The 22,182-nt window shown below is 38.7% G+C and overlaps 1 protein-coding gene across 1 annotated transcript in view; it reads left to right on the top strand.

The window, feature by feature from the left end:
* Positions 1 to 13,188, top strand: part of LOC124723043 (E3 ubiquitin-protein ligase HERC2) — an 819,840-nt gene extending 806,652 nt beyond the window's left edge. The window contains exon 84 of the mRNA XM_047248222.1: positions 10,988 to 13,188. Within this exon, the coding sequence (XP_047104178.1) occupies positions 10,988 to 11,149 (162 nt within the window). The 3' untranslated portion in view covers positions 11,150 to 13,188. The remainder of the gene's footprint in view (positions 1 to 10,987) is intronic.
* The last annotated feature ends 8,994 nt before the right edge of the window (positions 13,189 to 22,182 follow it).

Below are 22,182 nucleotides of genomic sequence, written 5' to 3'. Positions count from 1 at the left end.
CAACATTTGGGCAATTCCTTGTGTGTTTGCACACCATCAGTCTAACCCTCCTTGCAATGTTGTGGCCACATCCTTGACAGACGTTGGATTAACTGCTTTCCTCCCTCTGCCACACTGCATTTCAAAACAACCTGTCTTTTCGAGTTTTGCAATCATTTTCTCCAGACCCCTAGCAAACATCAGACCAATGCCTTTTTTGATACCCTTGAGTGTGTTGTACTTGTGCAGGACTACTGGTGCAGTCACTGTCATTGTGTAGGAGCTTTACCAGCAGCACATGATCCTTCATGGAGACAGTCATGTCTCCGACACACAATAAAGAACAGCCGTGTGCCTTGCATCTGTTGATGTGCATATTCTGATGCTTGTAGTGCCATCTATTGTTCAAATTTTCATTAAATTTGGTGTGTCCCATGACATTTCCTCCTGTTTCAATACTATGCTTTTCAAATTTGGCATCATTCTGAATAGTGGTTCTCTTCTGCAACATTGTAAATCTGGAACTTTAATTATGGACACCCTATATTTATGTGATGAGTTTCACTATTACTTCATTATTAATAATGTTGAGCCCTGAATGTGATGTATGTGTAGTTGTACTTGTTGGATTATTCAGTTCCACTATTACAATGGTTTTACATTTTCTTATTATGTAGTAATGTCAACACTAGTAACTTTCACTGTCAATAATTCTGTAGTTATCTTACTAAAGATGGTCAGTAGAGGTATTCTACTTAGCTCTTTGCAATTGATAGAAGTTCCCTGTTAAAAAGTTATGCTATGATCACCAGTAGACATATCACGAGCATTACTATCTGTGATGGTACACTAGAGACAATTGTCTTTGTTTGTTTGATGTGTGAATGTTCCTCCATAATTTTTCATCCGTTTGACATTAATCACTGTTGATGTTGCTCTAAGTACTGTATTGACTATTAATTGTGGATTTTTCACCTTGACAGCTTTGAGGTTGTATGAGCCTAAAATGAACATGAAATATGCTTTTACCTGATGCGTTTTCATGGTGTAAATACATATAAGTATTTTATACCCACAGTCTTGTTAGATTATACTATTTTTGCATACCTTATATGTTTCCTGTTTCAGTGTTGATAGAGATCCTGTGAAGATGGTCCATGACCAAAAACCAGTAGGCATATAGGTTTTAAAATAAATAGCTGGTGCTTAAAAATGCATTTTTTTTTTTTTTTTTAATTATGGAATGATTCATGAACTTCCATCCTCAACAGATAAAAGATGATGTAGATATTTAACCAATAATGCCAATTAATTAGCGTAAAGAAGAATGTGTGTGTGTTTTTCTTGAACTTAGAAGAAAAAATAAATGAAGAAGTTCTGTTCCTTGGTTAGAAACTATTCTGGTTTTCTCCATTACTTTATGAGACTGTTCTAAAGACATTTCAGGAGCCCCATACTGTGAGGGCAGCCTTGTGAATCTGTCCATTCCTTACCAACTTGCAAACATCAGCAAGGGTGTAAGAGTGCACTGTAGAAGGAGACAGAAATGGTTGGAGTTTAATATTTCACTGGCAACTAGATCATTACAAGCTGAGCAGTATCTTAGTTGAAGAAGAATGAAACTATGGCCATTGCTAATGACAGAATCAGTCAGGAATTCACATGAAGTGATTCTGGAAAACAACATAAAACCTAGATTAGGGTGATTGGATAAGAATTTTAATGCTGCCTCAGCAACAGGAAACCTAAATGAGGATGGATGACTTTTACCTTGCTGCCTACAGTAACAGTCCACTATATTACTGACAGTGATACTTGCTCAATCTCTAAGAGCAAGTACCCAAAGTTTTTGTTAGGATCTAATACTATGTAAACAAAGTGTGCTTTAGAGTTTAGGTTTCATTAGGAGGTTGTGGAGCAGGAAAAGTGAGAATTGAATTCACTTACACTGGAGAAAATCCTTGACATTGTATACCTGAGGTGATTTAAGAACTGATAACTCTTTTCCATAATTTTGTTGGGGCATTTATAGCTATATCTCTATCAGTAACAGAAGCAGTAATAGTAGTCCTACTTTTGAGGGACATCAGATTTCCTTTTTTTATCTGGCACTGTACTTTGACACAAGAACTCAAAATTTTAGTAACAACATACACTCCATCATTCTAGTGAAATGACCATCATTAGTGAACATTTATAAACCTTAACTGCATATCAGCAGAGTAAAAATTCTTCTGAACATGGAGTGTAATTGCCATGATGTTTCGTTTGTACACAGAATAAATTTTTAAAACAGTGCTATGTTGGTTTGACCCTATGGGATGTGAAATTTATTCTTTGTTCTCCATCATAACCTGACACAGACCTTGATGTTATGGTTTGATCTCATTTCTTCCACATGAATGAGCACACTCTTATTGTGAATCAACAGGTGCACACCCCTTCCATGCAGCTACAGAAACATGACATTTACCTATGTACAATGTGGCATGAAGCGTAGAGGAGGATTATTAGGCCAGTGCACTTTGCAATTTCATGGCCTATGTGCATCTGCATGAGTGCCCTATTGTGGATCATTGTATAAAACTGACATTGACCAACAAGAGGAAATACATTACTGTAAAATATGAAAACAAGGAGCACCCTTCAGAATTATAGGTCTCTGTCATAAGACCTTTCCCTAATTAAGTAAATGACGTGTGACCAAAGAGCTAGAAATTTATGTATGCTACAATAAAGCAGGGGACAAAAATCTGATTGAAAATCTTTAAATTGGATTAGCGAAGTCTTCCAGATGTTTTTACTTGCATATAATGATGATATGTATAAGTGCATAAAATTTTTCAAACGTTGGTGAGAAACATCGAACGCCATTAAAATAAATAACCTCAGGTGGTCCTGAAAAGCTGTGACAGCAAAAAGAGCTTCACTTTAAATTTAAATAGTCAAAGCCTCACAGACAAACAAAGGTTAAGAGAAGATGCAACGAGCGTAAGGAGAGCCATGTGTAAAGCATTCAATAAATCTGAAAGTAAAATTTTATCTATCAAAGTGCCTCTTTTAAATTGTCGCACAAATGACAAAATGGCTGGTATCGAAATAAGTGTTCCCAGAATAGAGATGCAACTAAAATCGCTAAACTGAGGGAGGCCACTAGACCTGATGGGATACCAGTTTGATTCTACACAGAGTATACGAAAGAAATTACCCTCTTTTAGCAGCAGTGTCTTTGGAGGAATGGAGTGTTCCTGCTAATTGGAAAAAAGTGCAGGTCATCTCTGTTTTCAAGAAGGTTCGTCGAATAGATGCACAAAACTATTGGGGTATATCTCTGACATTGGCCAGTCATAGAATTTTGGAACTTGTTTTATGCTCATGTATTATGACAGTTCTTGAGGCCCAAAATCTCCTCTGTAGGAACAAACATGAGTTTTGAAAACAACGATCTTGTGAAACCCAGATCGCTCTGTTCATCCATGAGATCCAGAAAGCAGTAGATATGGGAACCCAGGTACATGCTATTTTCCTTGACTTCCAGAAGGCATTCAATACAGTTCCACAATGCCACCTAATGAACAAAATATGAGCGTATAGAATATCAGACCAACTCTGTGGTTGAATTGAAGAGTTCCTAGCAGACAGAACACAGTTGTCATTGTGAATTGAGGGAAGTCCTCAGATGTAAAAGTAACTCTGGGCATGCCCCAGTGGGTTGCTACAAGACAATTACTTCTCACAATATATATAAATGACCTGCTTGATAATGTCAGAAGTCCCGTGAAGCTCTTTGCAGATGATACTCTTGTACACAGAGAAGTCGTGACAGTGGAAAAATTGTAGTGAAATTCAGAAATACCTGCCAAGGATCGATGCTTGATGCAGGGAGTGGCAATTAAGCCTCAACATAAACAAATGTAATGTCTTGTGAATACATAGATATAAATAGCCTTTATTGTATGATTACACAGTTGCAGAACAATCACTGGAAGCAGTTATTTCCATACAATACCCAGGAGTATGTGTACATAGCGATTTGAAATGGAAGGATGACATAAAATTAATTGCGAGTAAGGCAAATGCCACACTGAGATTCATTGGAAGAATCCTCTGGAAATGCAGTCCATCAACAAAGGAATTAGCTTACAAAACATTTACAAGACCAATAGTTGAATTTTGCTCATCAGCATGGGATCCATACAAGATAGGATTGGCAGAGGAAATATAGAAGATCCAAAGAAGAGCAGCACATTTGGCTACAGGTTCATTTAGTAACCACAAAGCATTGCACAGATGATCAATAAACTCCAGTGCCAGACACTGCGAGAGAGGTGTTCTGTATCATGGTGTCGTTAATTGTTAAAATTCTGAGAGCATATGTTCTTAGAAGAGTCAAAAAATATATTACTTCCTCCCATGTACATCTCACAAAAAGACCATTAAGATAAACTTAGAGAGATTCAGTCCCACATCCTTGTATAATTTCTGTCACATGAAGCAAAAATTGTTCGATAATTATGTAATGCATGTGTGTCTGTTTCAACAAGGAAAAGAAATAGCAGAACATAGAAGGAGACCTAAATGGAAATAAAATTTTGACTTTAGCATTAAACACTTCCATAAATATCAAGATTTCCAAACTTTGTTCACATTTTGGATATGTCTAACAACTGCTCTGAAATGAATCAACATATATGGAAGACTCAAATTGACACTAATGCAAATGTTACATTACATGACGAACTAAAACAGTCAGTTCTGAACCACTATTCAACTTCATTTTTTCATATACACATAGGACTGTCTGAGGTGAATGTTCCAAGTTCTTAACTATGAAAATAAATTTTGGGGATATGCCATGCTTTACACGAAGAATATAACTCATGCAGTAATTGGTCTTATTTTGAATATATAATTGCAAGATGCTACATCATTGTTTACTGTGGATATAATTAAGCAACTGACTGAAAGCTTCATCCATTGTGTTCACCTATCATGAAGTAATACTTCCTCTCCCATGTAGTTTTCATGTGAACTAGAAAGATGTAGGTGTGAGACTGATTCCTCAGATGAGCCACTTTGCTACTGGGTGTTTTTTAGGAGTCTTCAAATTTGTCATGAATGGTTGGTATAACTGAAGACTGTAAATGAGAGATAAAATTCGGAGTCACTTATTCTTACAAAAAAGATAGGAACTTTAGTGACACAGGGACCAGTTCTTTTACTGCTGTACTTTAACAATGTTTACAAAGGTGAGTGATTACAAAATTACAAGTCTTTGTTGTAAATTATTCTATTCAATCAAATATTTCACTCTTGTAAGTACAGCTTGAAATAAGATACAAATACAATTACTTGTTTACACAGTCCTGAATTAAAAAAGCTGTGTGTTCAAGCTAATACTACTCTGTCTTCAGATTTGATATTTTTTTTACACTGAAACATGAAAGAAACTGGTATAGGCAAATGTACTGATATACAGAGATGTGTAAACAGGCAAAAGACGATGCTGCGGTCAGCAGTGCCTATATAAGACAACAAGTGTCTGGTGTCGTTGTTAGATTGGTTACTGCTGCTACAATGACAGGTTATCAAGATTTAAGTGAGTTTGAACGTAGTGTTATAGTCGGCACACGAGCGATGGGACACAGCATCACCGAGGTAGCAATGAAGTAGGGATTTTCTCGTATGACCATTTCATGAGTGTGCCGTGAATACCAGGAATCCATTAAATCATCAAATCTCTGACATCGCTATTGCTGGAAAAAAATCCTGCAAGAACAGGACCAACCACAACTGAAGAGAATTGTTCAACATGACAGATGTGCAACCCTTCCACAAATTGCTACAGATTTCAATGCAGGGCCATCTACAAGTGTTAGCATGCGAACCATTCGATGGAAGACCATCAATATGGCCTTTTCGAGTTGAAGGCCCACTTGTGTACCAATTCATTATGTCATTTCCCTCCACCACTTCTTCAGACATTAGTCGAGTCCATGCCATGTCTTGTTGCAGCACTTCTGCATGCTCGTGGGTGTCCTACACGTTATTAGGCAGGTGTACCAGTTTCTTTGGCCCTGCAGTGTATATGGCATTTGCCATCTCCATAACTGGCCATGCACAGTGTTTACTATAAGTTTTCCATTGAGCTAAAGCCAGGAGAAATGGGTGGAGTCCCATTACAATTAATCTCTATCCTGAACAAAACTCTCATTTATATATGTAGACGTGTAGAAGTGTGTTACATTCTCTGGAAAATCCATGAGAAAAAATGACATAGAGTATAACATCATGTTTGTGTTGAGTTCATTATAAATCAAACATCTGTCAGTTGGACAAGGATGGCGAAAAAATTGGCTGTGGCATTAGCTAATAAACTATCTCAGAACTGCCCCAAAGTGATTTAGGTAGACAGCAGGAAACCTAAACTATGGCAGCCAGACAGGGGCTTGAATATATACCTATTGTGTTAGCCATTGTTCCACTTTGCTTTGTGAGTACTCATTAATCAATTTTGATTTCCAACATTTGGCAAGAGGTGGTTGTTAAGAAGTGTATGGTACTTGTAGTCTCTGTTCAGCTGAAAGACAGAAGTCCCGAGCAACTGGAAAAAACCACAGGTGACTCCTGTTTGTAAGAAGGGTAAAAAAATGGACCTGCAAAATTACAGAGTAATATTGTTAACAATAGTTTTCTGCAGAATTCTTGAGTATATTCTACGTTTAAGTATAATCAATTTCCTTGAGAGTGAAAAGGTTCTATCTACAAATTAATGTAGATTTAGAAAGAATCACTTGTGCAAAACTCAGCTTGCCCTTTTCCTCTCACAATATCCTGCAAACCATGGATAAAGGGCAACAGCCAGATTCCATGTTCCTGGATTTCCAGAGAGTATTTGACACAATAGCACACTGCAGACTGTTAACAAAGTTCTGAGTGTGCAGAATAGGTTCTCAAATTTGTAAGAGGCTCAAAGACTTTTTAAGCAGTGTGAGCAGCAATCTGTGACTGTTTGCTGATATGTATTGGACAGTGTTATCTTTAGGTTACCTTGGGAGGATGCAGAGAACTTGGACAGAATTTCTGTTGTGTGTGATGAATGGGAGGTTGCTCTAAATCTAGAGAAACAGAAATTAATACAAATCAGTAGGAGAAACAATCCTATAATGTTTGAATATAGTGTTAGTGGTGTTCTGCTTGACAAGTAATGTTGGTTAAATATCCAGGCATAGCATTGCAAAGCAACATGAAATTGAATGAGCCCATCAAGTCAATTGTAGAAAACACAAATGGTCAACTTCAGTTTACTGGGAAAATTCTAGGAAAGTGTAGCTCATTTATAGAGGAGAATGCATACAGAAAAACTGCTTAGCCCATTCTTGAGTACTGCTTGATGTTTGGATTCCTCACCAGGACAGATTAAAGGAAGATAATGAAGCAATTCAAAGTTGTGCTGCTAGATTTGTTACTGATAGTTTCAGTCAACATGTGAGTATTACAAAAAACAAAATGGGAGTCCTTGTAGGGAAGAAGACATCCATTTACCAAAACACTATTGAGAAAATGTAGAGGAATAGCACTTGTTGCTGACTGCAGAAAAATCCTGCTACCACCAACATATATCTCGCTTAGGACCATGAAGACAAGATAAGAGAAATCAGGTGTCATGTGGAGGCATACAGTCAATCATTTCTCTCTTGCTTCTTTCATACATGGAACAGGAAATGGCATGATTGGCAGTAGTATAAAGTATCCTGCATTATGTGTTATATAATGGCTTGTGAAAACTGTATGTACACTACTGGCCATTAAAATTGCTACACCATGCAGATGACGTGCTACATACGCAAAATTTAACTGACAGGAAGAAGATGCTGTGATATGCAAATGATTAGCTTTTCAGAGCATTCACACAAGGTTGGCACTGGTGGCGACACCTACAGCGTGCTGACATGAGGAAAGTTTCCAACTAATTTCTCATACACAAACAGCATTTGCCCGGTGTTGCCTGGTGAAACATTGTTGTGATGCCTCGTGTAAGGAGGAGAAACGCGTACCATCACGTTTCCGACTTTGATAAAGGTCAGATTTTAGCCTATCGCGATTGCGGTTTATCGTATCATGACATTGCTGCTCGTGTTGGTCAAGATCCAATGACTTTTAGCAGAGTATGGAATCTGTGGGTTCAGGAGGATAATATGGAACGCCATGCTGGATCCCAACAGCCTCGTATCACTAGCAGTCGAGATGACAGGCATCTTATCCACATGGCTGTAACGGATCGTGCAGCCACGTCTCAATCCCTGAGTCAACAGACTGGGACGTTTGCAAGACAACAACCATCTGCATGAACAGTTCGATGACATTTGCAGCAGCATGGACTATCACCTCGGAGACCATGGCTGCGGATACCCCTGATGCTGCATCACAGACAGGAGCGCCTGCGATGGTGTATTCCACGACGAAATTGGGTGCATGAATGGCAAAACGTCATTTTTTCAGATGAATCCAGGTTCTGTTTACAGCATCATGATGGTCGCATGCATGTTTGGCGACATCGTGGTGAACGCACATTGGTAGCGTGTATTCGTCATCGCCATACTGGCGTATCGCCCAGCGTGATGGTATGGGGTGCCATTGGTTACACGTCTCGGTCACCTCTTGTTCACATTGACGGCACTCTGAACAGTGGACGCTACATTTCAGATATGTTACGACCCGTGGCTCTACCCTTCATTTAATCCCTGCGAAACCCTACATTTCAGCAGGATAATGCACGACCGCATGTTGCAGATCCTGTACGGGCCTTTCTGGATACAGAAAATGTTCGACTGCTGCCCTGGCCAGCACATTCTCGAAATCTCTCACCAATGAAAACATCTGGTCAATGGTGGCCGAGCAACTGGCTCGTCACAATACACCAGTCACTACTCTTGATGAACTGTGGTATTGTGTTGAAGCTGCATGGGCAGCTGTACCTGTACACGCCATCCAAGCTCTGTTTGACTCAATGCCCAGGCGTATCAAGGCCGTTATTACGGCCAGAGGTGGTTGTTCTGGGTACTGATTTCTCAGGATCTATGCACCCAAATTGCGTGAAAATATAATCACATGTCAGTTCTAGTATGATATATTTGTCCAATGAATACCCATTTATCATCTGCATTTCTTCTTGGTGTAGCAATTTTAATGGCCAGTAGTGTAGAGGCACACTGATGAGACAAAACATTTTGACCACTGCCCACCGCGATGTTGAATGCCACCTGGTGGTGCTGCAGGCATGTGACTCAGTAAGGAAAGAATGTAAGTGGAAGAGAGATGAGTGGGCAGTCATTATAGCGAAGATGCGGACGGCAAATGCAGAAATCCACTGATACAGTCAGTTTTGACAAAGGGGATATTGTTGTGGCACAGCTGCTGGAAATGAGAATCTCTGAAACAGTGAACCTGGGTCACCTGTTAGCTTACTAATGTCATGAGCCCTGATGGAGAGTGGTTGAAGGATGTGGAAATAATGAGTAGACAATATGGTATCAGACAACCATGTCTCATCACAAAACATAGAGGTCGGAGGATCCCCCACTGTGTAATCCACACAACAGTCTGTTGCAGATCTAACAACAGAATACAATGCTGGTGCAGGCATAAGTGTTTTGGAGCACCATTCAAAGGCCATTGTTGAACATGGAGCTCCACATCACACGACCGCTATATGTTTCTGTGTTGATCCAATAACATTGTGAGTTACGGTTGTAGTGGACACAGCATCTCTGAGTTCTTGCTGTGGATCGATAGAAGTGTGTCGCCTGTTGAATGAATCACATTTCTTGTTACACCACCTCGATAGTTGGGTCCTTATTTGCAGTCATCCAAGAGACATGCACCGCACCACAGATGCAGGTCAGTGAAGGCACAATTATGCTGTGGGGTACATTGAGTTGGGCTTTCATGGGATCTTTGGTGGTAATTGAAAGGATCATGACATCAGTGAACCACATGGACGTTATTGTGGATCACCTGCATCACTTCATGCTTGTTTCCCCCTATGGTGATGACATCTTCCAGCAGGATAACTGTCCATGTTGCAAAGTCATATTCATGCTACAGTGGTTTGAGGAGCATTATAGTGAACTCACACTGATGTCTTGGCCAGCAAATGTGCCTGATCTGTACCCATTGGAAAACATACTGGGCCCCATTCCATTCCATAATTTGCGGGAATTGCTTGACCTGTGCAGAGACATCTGGTGCTACATACTACTGGAATCCTGTCAAGTACTTGTAGTATCCTTACCAAGCAGAATCTCTGTAGTACTGTGTTTGAAAAGTGGAACAACATACTTAAAAGTTAGTAATCGTAATGTTTTGGCTCATTGGTGTATTTATTTATTCATTTTTCTTTGCTCATGGACGCGACAGTTTACAGGTGTGAATGTTGAATGCATCATACACATTTAGGCAAGCTGTTCACCATTTGACTAATTTGTCATGGTACATAATGTGAAGGCTTAATTGTAATGAATACAAAGTGTGTTTACAATAATTATGAAATACCACAAAGGACAGTGTACTAACAAATTTATATATAAAAGTGTGCAGTTCTCATCTTAGGTTTGGTTATGCTATTCATAAATTACATATTTTTTTCTGTTAGCCCCTCTAAGATTTTCTACAAAGAGTTTACTTCCTTTTATATCCTTTTATGTGTTGTTTAATGTATTGAATACCTCCTGCCAGTTTACCAAGAGCATCCACTGCCAGTGTGATGATGTGTTGTCTAACTCCTTTTTTGTATCATAAAAATTCTTTTTAAGTACACTGCTTGTGCATTGCTCCACATATAAATCGAATTGGAAGGATGTGGATATATGCATACATAGTTCACTACTCTCAGAGCTCCTTCATTAATAAATGTAGATTAATGTTATCTACTAATTTACTAGGAAATGTTTGTGTTGCTTGTTTACTGAAGGACATGATTGACAGTTTTCTTTCTGTACGGTTCCAGGCTGTGCTGCGGGAAAAATTAAAATATGCCATCCATTTCTGCAAGTCTATAGACACTGATGAATATGCAAGAGTCGCCATGCCAAGCAGTGGTGCTGGCTCAAGTAATTGTGACAGTGATGAACTGGACAGCATTGCAAGTGATGGACCAGAGTCTGTATGACCACAGAACTGTAGGCTGTAATTATGTTATATATGTAATTTTGTTAAAAGAAATAGTTTGACAGCAATGTGTCATCTTCGTTTCCCTTTTTTTCCATGATCAAAAGATACAAATATTATATTTTAAAAAATTATACTTAAAGCAGTACAAGGATCTGTTATTTCTGTACAGACACTGTACTGACTTTTTTCCTGTGATATAATGTATAAGCTTCATGTTATCTTTTTTCTCTGTCATCATATTTCAGTAAGTCTTTACTCTTGGTATTTTTATTTTCTTTTGCTTGAAAGTATTGTTGTATTTACAAGAACGCCAGTCAGTATTAAACTTTAAAGGATATGTGATCACCATTTACCTCCAAAAATAAGTAAAAACACCAGGTAGGGTAAGTGAAAAAGTGAAATTTCAGAGCTTTGGATTTTGTACAAGGGTTATCAGAGAAAAGTTTAAAAGTACAAAATTTCCTGCATTGAGGCACAACTACATTAGTGGTATTACATGATATGCAAGGAGTGACAAATGGCTATTGAGAGGCAGCACAGTTTGAAAAGGGTATTCACCAGTCATACATTGTTTACCGTGAATGTCATCATGAGTAGGAACCTTCAAGGATGTGGGATGAGCAAAATTATACATAAATTGGAAGAAGTTTCTCCCGCAGACTACTTGGCAGACTGTGAATTTATGAGAAAAGCATGAGAGTATACAGTTAAGAGGTACTGTGTATCTAGAATAACCTATAAATGAATAATTTGAAAGAAAATTAAAGACCAAATATGACTGCTGAAAGAGAGAGAAAGAAACAGGACCAAAAATAAAGAGTGACATACAATCAGTATAGCAAATGACAAAAAATATTTGTGAATGCTTGGAGGCTAACCATAAACGAATGAAAAGAAAATGTAGAAGAACTGGAGGAGGAGGAGCAGGAGGAGGAGAAGAAGAAGAAGAAGAAGAAGAACACTGATGATTACTACACTACTGATGAAAGAAGACAAGCTTATAGTAATACTACTACAGTTCATTGACATGTTAACTCCCTGTAATTTATCCTGCCATCTAAGATATCCACTATTTTAGTTGTGCCTCAGACCTTTCTTTTCAAGAAGTAAGAGTACCTCTTTTAAAAAGAAAGTGCAAAATGTTTCCTTCAGTTTTATGTACCCTACTCATCACTGTTATTAGCTTTTCAAGGCTAATGGTGACCCAGCATTCCTAGAAAGACAGGTATCTCTGTTCACTTTCTTGTTTTCTATCAGTATTAAGTTGGACTATTAAACTTCAGTTTTTTACGCTTGTACTATACCATTGTAAATATATTTAATGTTAAGTTATGCACATGTTCCTAATTCTTAATATTTTTACCGTCTATAAATTTTGGAATGTGATATCTTACAGGGTGAAATTTAATGCGATTCTGGTGTATGACTCTAAAAATACGGACAAGGAAAACAAAAACATGAGATTCATCAGTATGTTGAATGACATTATTTGTGTTAATTAGAAAGAGGATAAAGCAATTTCTACAAATTAAGTTCTGTGGAATAAATTGATCATTTTGTAATGAGATCAGTAAAAGCGCATTACAGAAAATAAATCTTGTAATATTTGAGATGTTTAGCTCCAAAGTAAGCAGTATCCATGAAACTGCTCTATGAGTCCACTTCATGTGTGCTAGACAATGGGTAACTACTTCTCATAGGTAGATTTCCACTGGATATTTTGTTGGTTTTTGCAAGATGACCCAAGAATACTTTCGTACTGTCTGAATACTGCAATATATCTTTGCAGTCTTTTGCCTGCCATAATGTGTGGTTTCTAAACATTACTAATTATTGAAATGTTTTGTAAACCTAAATATACTTTCAGACAATTGCATTGCTGCAAGTAACTTTTGTCATGTTTGTAATGTGCAATGAGCTTAGGGGTGTTCATGACTTTACAGAGTAATGACAAATCAATACCACAGTTTTACAGTTTAAACTGTTGAAAATCTGTCCATAATTATGTACATTGTTAATAAAAACAATTTGTAATAATATTTGCCTTTTATTTGTTTTATCACAATTCTGATTTTAAAGCCTTCGTGTGAAAAAAAGATCAGAAGACTTCTGATATCTACAGAGAGAATAACAGTTTTTTATGAAATGGAAAGGAAAAAAAATTATGCATGGAGGGAGGTGAGAAGAAAGGAGTTAGGTTGCAGAGAAGACTCATGTTGGAATGAACAGAAGGAATTCAGCTTCCATGTTGGCAGCAGACAAGAATTGAGACCAGTTAGTGAATCTAAACTCTTTGAATGTTGTCAGATGCAAATTTGATTAATGTGCTAAAAATAAAGAAGAAGAAGAAGAGGAAGTAAACATCGACAAAGAAAATGAGCGAAACATTTTGCCCTATGTGCTGGTGTGATTGGTAATAAGATACAAAGCACTGTGGGAAAGTAACAAAGTTTTATTGAATTTGTCTGTAGGTAAGGGATGTGCATAAGTAAGGGATATTCTGGAATTATAGTTGATATAATTTATAGATGTGACCACCAGAGGACAGTGATAAGCTTGGCAGAGGAGAGGGTGGAAACTTCATGGATGAAATTCTGTAAGAGCCACTCCGATATATTTTGCCCCATTTTCAGAGCATGCGTCATAAATGATAATGTGTGTTAATTAAGAGTGTTACTTCAGCTTGAGCCCCACCCCATCTATATTGATGGCCATACTCATGTGGAACACTGAACACATTCTTTGTACAGTTGAAAAAGTATCTCATATGCTCTCACAATTCGGCTTACATTGCTGGAGCATACTTATGGAGCATACTTATTGCTGGAATACATTTTGTATCAAAAGCAAATGGATGAATTTGAATTGCATGTTAATTGAAGGGTTTTACAGAGTTGGTACTTCAATGAAATATACCATATTTGGTGCTATAGGAAAGTATATAAAAATGATGGAAGGAGGACACGATTCTAATAATTAGGTACTAGTTATGCTGTAAGTTTGAATACTGGAGTTGTGAAAAAGAGTTCGCGAAAAGGAAGAAATATGCTGTGTGGTATGAAAACTGTAACAATCATTAAAATGACAGTACATTTGGTTTCTGGTGATCTTTAATACCGTGGTAAACCCTTTTATTAAACATGTAGTAGTTTTTTTCCAGATATGCTGTACAAAAATATGGATATTTCTGTTTTCTGTGGAATGCCCTCTTAGAAAGTCATAAGATGTTCTCTGTGTGGTGCAGTGTTGGAAGGATAACTTGCATAATATGGATTAGACAAGATGTCTCTTATGTCTATGATCCTATGTCCTGACTATCATACATCAATAAATTACCACCACATTTTTTTCTTTAAAAATTCTGTTATGTTGCATACGTATAAACAAACCAAAAACATGGACATGGGAAGTCAAGCTGGATTTAACAATTTCACTACATAGTGTACCTGAGTACAAATGAGGCTTACCACTTAACTATAACCCAACAGATCTCTTGCTTAAAACTTGACATTCTTTCCAACTGCTTGGTTTAATTCATCGTTTACTTTTCTTTATTCCCAAGGAAACATCCATATTAAAATTGCAGCTTTACATTTTTTATTTTTTCTTAGTGTAGTTTGTTTATTATTTCTGTTTATTCCCAAAGAAATAAGAGTTCCACATTTTTCTCTTATTAATGCTTGTGAGAGTGCTCTGAGTTTTGTTGATGAGTGCAGACCTTTTACTTTTTATTACTTTTTTATTTGACTTAATTCTTATTTGACTCCAGCAATAATTAACAAATTTAATGGTAGCTTTTTTATTCACTGCAGATTTACAGTGCTTACAGTCATGCAAGGGAGGTAGGTTTGCACTGCCTTGCAAATGTTTTTTTTTAGATTTCAGCACAGGTTCATTTTTGCAACTGATGTACTGCATCTTATAAAAAGTCACTAAGATTCAATTTGGAGGTATTATTTTTGTGTATGTTTAAGCCACAAAATAAAATACTAGGAGTCAAGGTATCCACTCACTATGTAATTGAGGTGCTGAGTGGCCAACAGGCATATAAATAAGATTAAAACACACTGTTTCACAAAAAAAGTGAGGTGCCCCTGTGTTACCTCTTCATATCTGCACCTGCCATCTGAGAACAAGTAATGGACTCTGTGTCATGCCACACCATTGGCCAGACACTAGTAGCAGCCAGGCTAAAGAATTACTGCTCCATTCATAGGCTGCTGTTAACACCACAACATAAACAGCTGACTGTGCAGTGTTGCCATGACCGGAAAGCACAGACTGCTGATGAACAGTGTCTTATTGTGTTCAACAATGCACAATGTTACATCACGGACATCCTGCATCCTCATGTGTTACATCACATGCAACAGTATCAAGGGCTCACTTTCAACAGGATATATGGCATATGTCTCACATGTCTCTACGAAATGTCCAAGTGATGTTGAGGTAGTCTCATGGCTATTAAGATCCCCAGATCTGTTACTCACAAAACTTGACCACCCTTCGCCAAGCGATCAAATTAAAATGACAAGCCAATCTCACCCTTGGGGTCATTCTGCTCCACAACAACACAAAGCCTCATACAGCCGTGGCACTCCTGCAGAAATTCAAATGGGAGATTGTCAACCACCCTCCATACAGTCCGGACCTCTCTCCCTATGATTACACCACTTTTGGTCCTCTTAAAAGGGCTCTGAGGGGCAAACGATTCATCTCAGATGACAATGTCCAGCTGTTCATGCGGAACTGGTTAACATCACAGCCCCGGGAATTTTATGAGACAGCCATTCACTGCCTTGTGTCACAGTGGGACAAGTGTCTCAACGGCCAGGGTCAATACTTCTAACATACAGGTACTGATTTCTGTAATTATGCGATCAGCTCATTTCTTTTTGAACACCCCTTACAAATTTTTATTCCTGGTGTAATCCATTTAAGTTTCCTACTTACTCTCTTTTGATAAGCTCTAGGAGGAAAAGATTCATTAAATATATCTAAAGAAAAATTTAAAAATTTGCTGTAGTTTATGGTGCTTAACTGTAGTGGTCCACACACCAGCTTATAACAGTTTATTGCAGAACAAATCAATACTACTTTTGCTGTAATTCCATTTTATATACAGTTCTGGAGGCTTTAATTTACCTTCCTTTGGGAAGTCAAAAACAGAGCTGAATGATCCAAAATATTTAGGTCTAAGAAGTACTCATTTGCATTTTCAAACTGGTAGTTTGTAATAATGTTATCAATACAGGTCACTGATCTACTGTTTGCTCTAGTGACTCCACAAAAGTTAAATTTCATACCAGATTTCTCAATTAAGGCCTGAAATTTTGTGGAATCACTGCTGTCAGCTAACTTATTTATGTTGAAGTCTGCTGTAATCACAACTTCTTACTTTCTTTCTGAAGTTTTTTCTAGCAGAAATTGGAATTTAGCTAAGAACATTTTTGTTACAGCACATCTAGCAATTCTGTAAAATGCAATAATCACTGCATTCAGATTACTTAGCTCTATAGGACAACTCATGAACATATTCTCTTCATTTAAAAAATTAAAATTTTGTCTTACTTTACAACTTACTGAAGAGTCAACAAGAGTGCAAGAGCCTCCACAAGATTTGTTTCTTCTTCAAAAGCTGCAAGCTACCTTAAAATTATCAATAAAATTGAAAACTTGTATACAATATTCTATTAACCAGTGTTCATTTAGGCAGATTGTTTTGATATTTACACATTCTGAAATCAGAATTTTAAGAGCATCAATGTTGGAGTATTTAAGGTTTGGTAGTTCTGCTGTTAAGCCATTGATATTCCAGTGCATCAGTAGAGAACTTTTGTTTTTGACTGATATTTCATGTGTATCCCCTCTTTGGTATCTATACTTTTTATTTTCAGTTTGTACCTTTACACTGTCATCCCCATAAGAATGCACCAGTTTCCCTTGCTTTTGAGGATTTTACACATCTATGAACGTTTTACTGAAGTACAGAGTCTTAATCTGTTGATGTGTCTGCTATCTTTCCCCAAATGTTTATCAAGTAAACAGTTGTTTGGGTCAATGAATACTGCCCCAAGCCTGTTGCACTGTTCTCTAATGCCACTATTTATTCTGTTGATGTATCGCTTACCAATCTTCTGTGAATAACCCCACTAATTACCAGCACAGAGGTTGTTTTCGCTGATTGAATCAGATTTCTAGTTTCACTCATGATTTCTTCACCACTGCTCCTGCGGGTGGAGTTTGTGCCCATGTGGATTAAAACACTTCTGTAGCTGCTAGTAGGCCTACTTGTAGTTTCATTAGCATTTTTGGTTGTCTTCATTTTTGCACTCGCTATGTTTTTAAAATGTTTGTTTAGCTGATGGGATAGAATTCCAGGTCAAACATTGATCTTGCAGTCTAGCACAATAACGTTTGTTAATGTAGAATGACCAATTAACAGGAAATCGTTTTTGTCACCTCTTTTCTTTGTTCCACTTACACATTTGTCTTTTTTATTATAGATAACTGTTTTACATTTATGACTATTTAAGCTGTTGGGAATACCTAACACTTCCTAGAAATACATTTAGTAACTAATTAAATTTTCTGTCAACTATCCATTACAGTGTGTTTATCATAGATTCACAAATATAATACTAAAAGAGAAAAATGCTATAAATTCCTTCCAGTGAATCTAACTTGGGCACATAAAGGAGTGAAATACCCTGCTATGGAACTCTTTTTACAATCTGCTCATGGAATTAAAATGTCTGGCAGACAGCAGGAATGTTTTCAAATATAAATTAAGGTTGTTTCCCCATAACAGTCCTATACCACAAGATAATTCTTAACTAGAAATAAGTACTCGGTAACAAACTTGCATAATTTATGCTAGCCTGCAAATTGCCAGTGTATAGCCTTTTACAACTATATTGCTTAACTCTCCCTTCAGTCTTATGTTCAGTTCATATATTCCACATCATAATGTTAATAAGCAATGATGTATGCAACTAATAAGCTAATGTTCTTAAGTTTTGTAATCTTTCCATGAACTTGACAGCTCCTCTGTTCTCCATGTTTACTTTACATAACCCTCTGCCCCCTCCCCCAACACCTATCCCCCCCCCCTCCCAAACCATGGACCTTGCCATTTTGGTGGTTCCACCTGCTTTACTTATCTCTTCATATGTTGCCCTTGGTGTCAGTGTACTACATAGCTACACTGGCTGAAAAAAGTAGATTGTGGATTCCGACACTGACTATTGCAAATTATGTAGCCAACAGGTGCACAGTTATGTTTCATAGTACTTTAATTTCACTGTTCACCCCCCCCCCCCCCTCCCCCAATAATACACAGTTATATGGCCAGTGCACTATTGTTTAACTTGTGATAAGCCTCATTAATAGTTTGCAAGTGAAACTCCACATACTGCTATAAACATTTTACTGTTGAACATCTACAAGCAGTAAAAGCATAACCACGAAGTCCACAGTTCTTGAAGAATAATGAGGTACGTATGGAGCAGACACTGTCACTGTTTTTACACAGCCTAATTGTTTAACACTTATTTCACAGTTAAATTTAGGCATTGTTGTTGTTCTAACCGGCACAGGTTACACGTCTGAAACTCAGCTGTGGTGTGTGGTCCCAAGGTTGATGGGGAGGGCCAGGGGAGAAAATAATGGGGCGATTGCTGCCTGATGTTTAGTGCAAGCTGAGCAATTGTGTAACACTTCTTCCATGTCCTTGTTTAAACCTGGCTAGTAAGAATGTCACCTCAGTAGGGCTTTCATCTTCAACATTCCCCAGTGACTGCGATGAAGGAGTTATAAAATCCAAGGGCACAGTGCGTATATGCCTCAGTGCCTGTGAGGAGGATATTGTTGACGTTTGACAGATGGTGGCAGATGCAGCATAAGGCCTGGAGCTCTTGAGTTTTATTGTTTGAAATGTGTGTTGGTCATCCATGGAGAATATGGCGCATGACTTGTCATAATATCGGGTCACAGCACGTGTCTGTAGTGATTCGTGCAACCCCTGTGGGAAAACCTTCCAAGGTCTGTCTCCATTACTCCACTATATGATCAATGAGATTTCCTGCTGGTCAAAGGCCAGATCTTGTCCAGTGTGAAATTGCGATAGAGCATTCACATTTGCATGTTGTACTGTTGGCTTGTATTAATGTCATAATTGTAGGAGCTGATGAAAAGAGCACATGAGTCATTTCGGTGTCTGTTCTGGAAGACTGAAGAGAGGCGTGAATAGTGGTACCAGCATTTTATGGTTCTTAAATAGCCACAGACCTACTTACTTCAATGCATAGGCGATAGATTGCTCAGTACCGTCATACACTATATGATCAAAAGTATCCGGACACATACGTTTTTCATATTAGGTGCATTGTGCTGCCACCTATTGCCATGTACTCCATATCAGCAACCTCATAGGTCATTAGACATCCTGAGAAAACAGAATGTGGTGCTCTGTGGAACTCAAGGATTTTGAATGTGATCAGGTGGTTGGGTGTCACTTGTGTCATACATCTATACACGAGATTTCCACACCCCTAACCATCCCTAGGTCCACTGCTTCCAATGTGATAATGAAGTGTAAAAATTAAGGAATACGTGCAAGACAAAACAGTACAGGCCGACCTCGTCTGTTGACTGACAGAGACTGCCAACAGTTGAAGAGGGTCATAATGTGTAGTAGGCAGACACACATTCAGACCATCACACAAGAATTCCAAACTGCATCAGGATCCACTGCAAGTACTATGACAGTTAGCCAGGAGGTGAGAAAACTTGGATTTCATGGTCGAGCAGCTGCACATAAGCCACACATCACACCAGTAAATGGCAAACGATGCCTCGCTTGTTGTAAGGAGAGTAAACATTGGACAATTGAACAGTGGAAAAATGTTATGTGGAGTGGCAATTCACGGAACATAATGTGGTGATCCGATGGCAGGGTGCGGGTATGGTGAATGCCTGGTAAACATCATCTGCCAGCGTGTGTAGTGCCAACAGTAAAATTCGGAGGTGGTGTTATGGTGTGTTCGTATTTCTCAGGGAGGGGCTTGGACCCCTTGTTGTTTTGCATGGCCCTATCACAGCACACGCCTACACGAATGTCTGAAGCACCTTCTTGGTTCCCACTGTTGAAGAGCAATTCGGGGATGGTGATTGCATCTTTCAAAACGATTGAGTACCTGCTCATAATGCATGACCTGTGGCAGAGTGGTTACATGACAATAACATCCCTGTAATGGCCTGGCCAGCACAGAGTCCTGACCTGGATCCTACAGAACACCTTTGGGATGTTTTGAAATGCTGGCTTCGTGCTAGGCCTCACTGACCGACATTGATACCTCTCCTCAGTGTGGCACTCCATGAAGAATGGGCTGCCATTCCCCAAGAAACCTTCCTGCACCTGACTGAATGTATGCCTGCGAGAGTGGAAGCAGTCATCAAGGCTAATGGTGGGTCAACACCATACTGAATTCCAGCATTACCAATGGAGGGCGCCATGAACTTATAAGTCATTTTCAGCCAGGTGTCCGGATACTTTTGATCACATAGTGTAGTTCCTATGTGCCAGCATTGCACCAGTGCCATATGGAGAGGCATTTGTAGCCAGACCCATTGGTCACATTGGTGAAAATGGTGCAAGGTAGGATTATGAACCCAGCATACACTTCAACTGTGCCAAGGCATACTCGCAGGTAGCTGTCCACCCGTGGTGAAAGCTTTCTTTCCACTAATGGTTCAGTGGTTGTATTATATTGGCCACTTGTGGGAATAATTTTGAATAACAATTCACTTTTCCCAAAGAGCCTTGCAGCATCCATAAGTTTTGGGGGCAGGGCACACAGTCAATAACTGTGACTTTGGAGTTAGTTGGCTGGATCCCTTCTTTGTTTAGCAAGTGCAAGGGATTTTCTGCTTGCTCCTGGGGAAAATGGTATTGGTCTAACCAGCACTTTAGCCCTGCACAATGTTATTTTGCAAATAGTATTTAAAGGTAAGAGAGGTGTTCCTGATGTATAGTACCTCTGTCATTAAATAATGTAGATAGTTAGTGCAAGTGGGTATGGAAGGACATGGTTAACTGTTCCTTGAATTACACCAATGGTGTAGTCAAAATATCGTGAAGAGGGGGGGGATGGGGGACTTGTAAAGTCCAATGTTTAATAGCACAAAACTTCCAGAGCATGTTAAGGCAGGTTTCCTTCACCTAAATGTGTGGCCTTATTTGCCTAAACCAATGTGGTGTTTCAAATGGGCATACCGCTCTTGGATGTCACAGAGTAGCTACTTGTGGTAAATGTGGCAAGGCCACCCACATAGGTGTCCCTTGTTTGTCTCCATTGAAGTGCGTGAATTGTTCTGGAGCTCACCCTGTATGAAGGCAAGACTGTAACATGTATCTGGAAGAATGGAATATACAAGAGCTTAAGACTGCAAAGCACATCCCACATAATGGGGCCAAAAAGATCTATGAAGCCATGCTGCTCCAAACGTTTGTTACCTCCTTTGTTTCAGTTGTTAAACAGCCAGTGCAGAAAGTTGATGCTGCTACACAAATGAAAGTTGCTAGTATCAGCACTAGTACATGCGTTTGTCCACATACTTGTGCTGCTGCAGTCATTTTGAAACCTAGCCCTTCTCCAGAACATGAAAAAAAGCCATAGCTGCTAACATTGTGGTGCTCCCTGCCCCTCCAATGGTTCAGTCTGCTATGCTGTCCAGTGTTGCTACAACCACAGCCATGATTGTGCCTCCAAAGCCTACCCAGGCCTTCAGATAGAACTGGGAAGTAAATCAACATTATCTTCTCTGACATCTCTCTCAACTCTTCCTTAGAGGCAATGGACCTTGATGTTGGACTGGGGCAATCATCTCGCCCCAAGACTGAGCCTCCACCCATTGTGGGCTGCCCTCCATGGCAGAAAGTCAGGAAGAAAGTGCTAGACAATAGATGGCTTTCATCATATAGTGGAACATTAATGGTTTCAGGACATGTGTGAAGGAACTGGAACTGCT

Source organism: Schistocerca piceifrons, chromosome X (genome assembly GCF_021461385.2).
Source record: "Schistocerca piceifrons isolate TAMUIC-IGC-003096 chromosome X, iqSchPice1.1, whole genome shotgun sequence".
Taxonomy (NCBI): Eukaryota; Metazoa; Arthropoda; class Insecta; order Orthoptera; family Acrididae; genus Schistocerca; species Schistocerca piceifrons.
The sequence above is the reverse complement of the archived record's forward strand: the minus strand, read 5'-3'. Positions and strand labels throughout refer to the sequence as shown.